The sequence below is a fragment of the Brachionichthys hirsutus genome, unplaced genomic scaffold (assembly GCF_040956055.1).
Source record: "Brachionichthys hirsutus isolate HB-005 unplaced genomic scaffold, CSIRO-AGI_Bhir_v1 contig_466, whole genome shotgun sequence".
NCBI lineage: Eukaryota > Metazoa > Chordata > Actinopteri > Lophiiformes > Brachionichthyidae > Brachionichthys > Brachionichthys hirsutus.
Window position 1 is genome coordinate 64,229 of NW_027180601.1, and position 6,609 is coordinate 70,837.

Below are 6,609 nucleotides of genomic sequence, written 5' to 3' on the forward strand. Positions count from 1 at the left end.
GTTTACTAATCCACAGTACAAGCATTTAATAAGTATATATAAAATACAGAACTGTATTCAAGCTAGAAACGCACACTAGAATTGGCGAGCAGCTGTGATTATGTTCTGTGCTTTAATCATGTATAAGTGTTCTTGATAATTAGTTGGTACTCAAAGGCAACTGCAGAAGACAGCTTGATTATAAGTGTTTAAGTTCCTGTAAATAGTTCTTTAAAATGTTTTTCTCTGTTTACATCCAAAGCCAGTTTCTACATGAACCAGTGATTTAGTTCTTTATTGGGGTTTTAGTGAGCTGTGCTTTGGTAACCTGCTATCACTACCTGGTGGTGCCAAACGCACCCAGATACGCTTTGTCTGACTGAGACGTGAACCCTCCGCCGATGGGCTGACTCTTCCATGAATGGTCAAGCAATTTGACCGAAAAATTGTCTCATATTGAGACACAAATTCACGACTTTGTCTTCACTGTTTTACTATTTGACTGTCAAGAATACAACGGCCACGCAGTTTAAAAGTGTTTCACTCTCAGAGTGCCTTTTTTTTCCTGCACGTTGTCTAATTGTGTCTTGCAGCTGCAGTTTTATAGGTAGAATCTCTTACAAATGTTCAGGGTAGGAGTTTATTGTTTATTGTGAATATAGGAGTGAAAGGATTTCATGCTCTCACCTGAAAAAAGATCAGCAACCTGAATGTTCAGCCATTTGAACTTGCTTTGCTTTTTAATCTGAGGCTAACATGGACATGTGTGAGTGTCATTCACCGAGAACATTTGTTGTTCGTATTACATGCAGCTTAAATGTCCCCATGTTGGGGATAATTGAAGTCTCGTCTTCTTATTGATCTTAAAAAGGGAATTTCTATTCTACTCGGTTTTCATGGCACACAAATAGAGAAGAAAACACTGCAGGTTGTTTTGTGGAGTAAAAGCACATTGCTTGGATAAGACAAAATACAAATGCTTTATGAGTTTTATCAGGTCAATTTGTTTGTTTGTTTGTTTGATTTTCATGTTAATGATGAGCCGGGTTTAAAATGTCACCAAGATGTTGATCAGGTGACTGAACAAATAAATCAGTAATGCAGCTGTTTGCATGTTTGACACACCATGTCCAGTATTAGACCAACTTTTAACTTCTGGCGAGGTCTTTCTGCCACGTGGAATGATTAGCTTTATAAGCCGTTCTAAGCCTGAGAAGCTGCCCTCATGGTGCTCCATAGTGGCGGCACCACCAGACTCACACACACACACACACACACACCTCGTTTTCAGCCGAACACGCTGAAACATGCTTAGCATAAGCATTTGATGAAAGCAAGAGAGATCGCACAGTGTGTCTCAAAGGAGAGAAACGCTGCCTCCAGCGCTAAGCATGCTTTATTACACACGTATAGCATGTTGTTATTCCTTTTCTTATGCAGCACAGCTAACTAAGTGTGTGTTTTGTGTCTTTATGTCAATGCAGCTCAGGTTCAGTTTATTCCCAGCAGAGTGAGATCTGAGAAGTGAAGTAAAAACTGTTTCATGTGCCTCATCCCCCCGGCCATGTCTAGAAATGAGATTCTTTTGGTCAACCACAGTCAACAAGTAGACGCAGGTAAAACATGTGCGTCAGTCGTCTCACCACAAAGTCTCACTCTGAAATGCAGGCAATTCTCTTTTTTTTTTTTGCTTTATTGTTGCTCAGTTGTGCAGATATACTTCTTCATGTGTGCACAACTGAAAAACGGCTTTAACCGACTACATTGCATGTATGTAAATAAAAAAATGTCAATTGTTTATCTGCCGTTTGTTTGTGTCCTGGACTCTAAACATACACACACCGAGGTAAACACAGCACCATGTCAGCTGCTTTTGCACGTGTGAAACATCTCTTTTCACTCATTCGTCTCTCAGGTTTGTGAAAGTAATCATTTATTTTCAAAACAGACCTCACATGTAATAAATAAATAAAATTGCAATATTTAAACACAAACAATCAAGGTCGCCTTCATAATTAGTTGACATTTTGGATGTGGTGGCTTTCACTTAGCTTGGTCAAACAAAACCATAGTGATGCACGTCGGTCCCATGAGGTACACTGAGCCCTTTCCATAGTACTAATGCAGCAGACGTGGACTGGATTACAGGAATACGTGATACGCTCAACAGTGAATCACGATTTGTCAATGTGTAAAATGAAAGGCTTTTACGGTTCACTTTAAACAAAACGACGTTTGCTATAATCTGATGAGACAAAATACAAATGCTCGTAAAGTCTGAGGCAGGTTTGTGCTCGTCTTTGTGTGTGAGAGCGGCTCAGGCGTGAGACACGGGCAGGGGGGTCATGCCGTGGGCAGGCAGCAGAGGTGGAAACATGGATGGAGGTGAGTGGACTGTGGACAAACACATCAAATAGAATGGATCATAAATGTTTGAGGCACAGGTTCAAAGCTTTGAAATGACCTCGTTCTGGATCAGATCCAAAGGTAAAAAAAAAAAAAAAGCATATGAATACAAGAAACCAGCAATAACAGCAGCATCAAAATGGATCACGCTCCATCCGGATGTTTTTCTTTAATCCTGCTAACAAACAGAAAAACAGACAGGCGGACAAACAAACGCCATCAAAAACATAACCTCCTTGGTGGAGGTAGTAATTTCCATGAATCTGTTTGAAGGGAAGCCTGTCAGAGAACTCTAATTGGGTTTGAAGTGTTTTGTTTTGTGTTGCTTTAGTGTTCTGGATAGTGGCACAGATTTATAACTTCCCTTAGCATTGCTAAGTCATTTTCCCTCATGTTTCACGTAAACAGAGGTTTTAAACAGAAAAAACATGAATGGCCTTGCTGCCGACGGGTGAATCTAAATAAAGCAGAACAACTCAAATAATTTAGAGTTAAGGTTATGGTATAATTTCAGAATGGAATCATTTATTTTATATATTGAATTTAATAAGTTGCAAATGCTTTTTTTTTTTTGGCAATTTCAATTAAAAAAATTATACCAACCTTAAATTTGGAATGCAAAGAGTTCACATGTGAAATGAAAGATATCAGAAAACCAAAGTAACAGGAAATCTCCAATATGGGTTTGTGACATTTCCACAAAATAAGATTAATTTGAATTTCCTAATCTTTTTTAACATGTACAATAATGAATACACGGATGCTCACTGTCTATGAAGGAGTGTAGCGCAGCGAGCATTGATCCCTCCGGGCCGCCGTAGGATGTGTACTGCAGCTCTTCTGGAGTTGGAGTGCGCTGGGAGAGGTGGCCGGGCTGCAGCGAGGTCATTGGGGTGCTGGAGGTGTGGTTGGGACTCACATGCTTCTTGTGGCGTGCCCGGCAGTTCTGGAACCAGACCTGGATTAATAGGATTAAAACTTAAAAATGTGTTTTTCCAGAAGCTTGTTTATTTATTTTTCGGTTTGTAGAACTCTTGCAAAGTTAAAAAAAAAAAATGTTAGGGCCTCATCTTCGTTTAAATCTCTGGAGAAGTGATAAATAATTTTTGCTTTAGTTTGGCAGTTGAGTTGGACACTCGAGATCATCTTCATGTTATCTCCCAATTAAGTTGTTACACATTATTATTATTAATAGTAGTAGTAATGTTGTCATTTATGTTTTAAATATTATTATTATTGTATTGTTGTTATTACTATCATCATTTTTTTATTGTTATCATTCGTTATTTGAATTTGTGTGTTTGCTCAGACGCATGAAAAATTAGAGGGAACATTGTGTGCCCGTCTTTCCTGCCTGCTGCCGTCCGGCTCTCACCTGAATGACTCTTCGACTGAGGCCCGTCTGCTCGGCCAGTTTCTGCAGCGTTTGGGCGTCGGGATTGTTGTCCTGAGCAAACTGGGCCTGCATCACCTGCATGAGCAGAGGAAAAAGAAAACCGGCTAAAATTACACAGGCTGACTTTAAAATGTACTGTCAGTAATCAAAAAATATTTATCTTGCTCTATCTGAATGCTATTTTACACCGAATTAGTATATGAATTGTTCAACAACTATTCAGGAGCCTGAAAATGATAATAATAATTATAGTAATAATAATAATAATAACTCTTTTTTTGAAGATATCAGTGAAATCTTGAATATACACATTTCTTATTATATGCTATTTTTAATAAAAGGCCAGTGTCCGGGTTGATAAACTATTTGCGCCTGTCTGTCGGATGATGGCGGTTAACCTGCAGCTGGTCGGCGGTGAAGCTGGTCCGGGCTCTCTTGGAGGGTTTGGGCTGGTTAATATCCTGCTCGGTGGGCAGAGCCCCCTCCATGTTCACGCTGGTCCCTGCAGAAAGCGTCAGAACAACTTGAAATATTTAGACCATCACTTTGAAATAGCCTACACCCATAAAAAAAAAACTTTCTTTATGTCTGTTTTCGGGATTGTTCATTTATTTGTTTCGTTATAATGTTAAATGAATTATTTCCGTATCGGCTACATATTAAAAAAAAATACATTGTAGACAGTGAGGTCAATGTTTTGTTTTAATGGAAAAATAAAAGAAAAACTAGAGTGAAATTTCGGCAGTAAATTAAATCAGCCGCAGCAGCAGGATGAAAACGCAGACCGGTCCAGAACCGGGTCCCGGACCGTCGGACGGCTCACCTTTCTCCACGGCCCGCTTGAGGTTGTCCAGCATGCAGTCATAGTGAACTCTGCAGAGCACCTTCTCCTCCACCAGAGCGAACTCCTCCCCCGTGGACAGCTGCCTCTTGCAGGAGACGCAGGCGAAGCAGGCCAGGTGGTACACGCTGCCCTTGGCCCGGCGGACCCAGTCCGTGGAGTGAATGGTCCGGCCGCAGCACGCGCACCAGGTCCCGAATCTTCTGCACGTGATGATGATGATGAATATATTTATTAGATACAATGTTAGAGTACAAGTACAGTCACACAGTAGAATGTATTATAGTACAAGTACACAGTCAAGCATCCTGTCTAAGAGGAGCATTTCAAAAAAGCCCTTGTGGTCTGGTTTCCGTTGAAAATCCTTGGGCAGAGTGAGTAAAAGGATCTATCTGTCTATCTATCTATCTATCTATGTCTGTCTATCTATCTATCTATCTGTCTATCTATCTATCTATCTATCTATCTATCTATCTATCTATCTATGTCTGTCTATCTATCTATCTATTTGTCTATCTATCTATCTATCTATCTATCTATCTATCTATCTATCTATCTATCTATCTATCTATCTATCTATCTATCTATCTATCTATCTATTTATCTATCTATCTATCTATCTATCTATCTATCTATCTATCTATCTATCTATCTCTGTCTATCTGTCTATCTATCTATCTGTCTGTTATGCCAGTAAATTAAAGACAATGAAAATTGTGAGTGAAACTTTTCATTTAGTAAAATAAAATATATTCAATGACTTACATGTTCTGCCAACCCACATATTATGTTAATATAATAAACTTCTTAGTCAGAGTAATAACAGAAGAAGTATAGCAGCAGCAGCAGTATTGGTAATAGTAGTATAGTAGTCGTTGTTGTTGTTGTTGTTGTTGTTTTAGAGGAATCGGCCGCCTCTCCGTTAACCCGTTAACGCGCCTACCGAAAGTAATCCCGTTTGCAGAAGACCTCTTTGTCTTTGATGTAGCAGCTCGCGTGGCTGCCGAGTGAAGTCTCGCACACGCTGCAGGACAGACAGTCCACGTGCCAGCACAAGTCGTTCACCTGCAGCAGCGACGGGGCGATGAAGAGAAAGTCAATCAGTGCGAAACGTGCACGCGCCTGCGCGAGTCTTTCAATGGAAAACGTGTCATAAAGCGCAAGATTAGTGTTTACCTTTAATAAATATTTGTCCACGATGTCCTCGTTGCATCTCGCGCACACTTCCACGCTTCCTAACGGGGGCGCGGATGCCATCGGCTGCAGACGCGACGCGTCCTCGACTTCCACCGACGCGCCCTGAGGGATCAGACGCGCAGTGAACAAAACGCGCAGTAAGGCATAATGTTTGAGCTCCAACTGCTTCTGCCGTGATGAGAATAAAACAGGCTCGTCTGAATATCTTGTACGAATAGTAAAGTTATTATCGGCCTTTATTTTTATTGTTTTAAATGACTTTTGGAAATAATTTTCTCACCCCTGAGGCCTAAAGCTAAAAGTTTTATTTGGCTTCAAGAACTTGCTCCTTTGTTGTCTTTTTTGTTAATCGAGCACGAAAAGTCGTGATATTGAAATTTTAGTAAGTTTTCTTTTAAAAAACGGATCCGGTTTGAGCTCCAATCCGTTCCTACCATCACGTCTCTCCTGTCCTCAGTGCTTTTGCCTCGCAGCTCTTGGTCTCCTCTGCAATCCTCAAACATGACGGGAAGCGCGAAGAGGATGTTGGTCCGTCAGACTGCAGCAGCGGTCTTAAATGCCCAACTCTCCATCCCATAAATATCATTCCTTTCTCTTTTCACCATGACAACGCCCGACGATTACCAAAATGACATTTAAAAAAAAAAAAAAGAAAGTGGTCATTACTTACAAAAACAGACAACACTTGAACTTATGGCCTCTGTGCATTATGTTCTTGAGATGTGAATTTGTGATTCAGTCACCGCTCGCTCCGCGCGCGCGCGCACGCGCTCTGAGGTTAAACCCCACC

The 6,609-nt window shown here is 40.6% G+C and overlaps 1 protein-coding gene across 1 annotated transcript; it reads right to left on the bottom strand.

Moving 5' to 3' along the window:
* Positions 1 to 2,296: 2,296 nt before the first annotated feature.
* On the bottom strand, positions 2,297 to 6,322 carry LOC137916123 (LIM/homeobox protein Lhx8-like). Its single transcript, XM_068759226.1, has 8 exons — positions 6,254 to 6,322; positions 5,799 to 5,921; positions 5,566 to 5,687; positions 4,605 to 4,825; positions 4,180 to 4,283; positions 3,761 to 3,856; positions 3,154 to 3,343; positions 2,297 to 2,373 (listed from the first exon to the last, which is right to left on the bottom strand). Exons 1-8 carry the CDS (start codon positions 6,320 to 6,322, stop codon positions 2,297 to 2,299), a joined length of 1,002 nt encoding a protein of 333 aa, XP_068615327.1.
* Between the last annotated feature and the right edge of the window lie 287 nt (positions 6,323 to 6,609).

Excerpts from the sequence above, each read along its gene's own strand:
- LOC137916123 (XM_068759226.1), bottom strand. The coding sequence starts at position 6,322 with ATGTTTGAGGATTGCAGAGGAGACCAAGAGCTGCGAGGCAAAAGCACT. Across the intron at positions 5,922-6,253 it reads AGGACAGGAGAGACGTGATG|GGCGCGTCGGTGGAAGTCGA; the intron begins GTAGGAACGGAT and ends CTGATCCCTCAG. Across the intron at positions 2,374-3,153 it reads GCTACACTCCTTCATAGACA|TCCACTCACCTCCATCCATG; the intron begins GTGAGCATCCGT and ends GTTTGTCCACAG.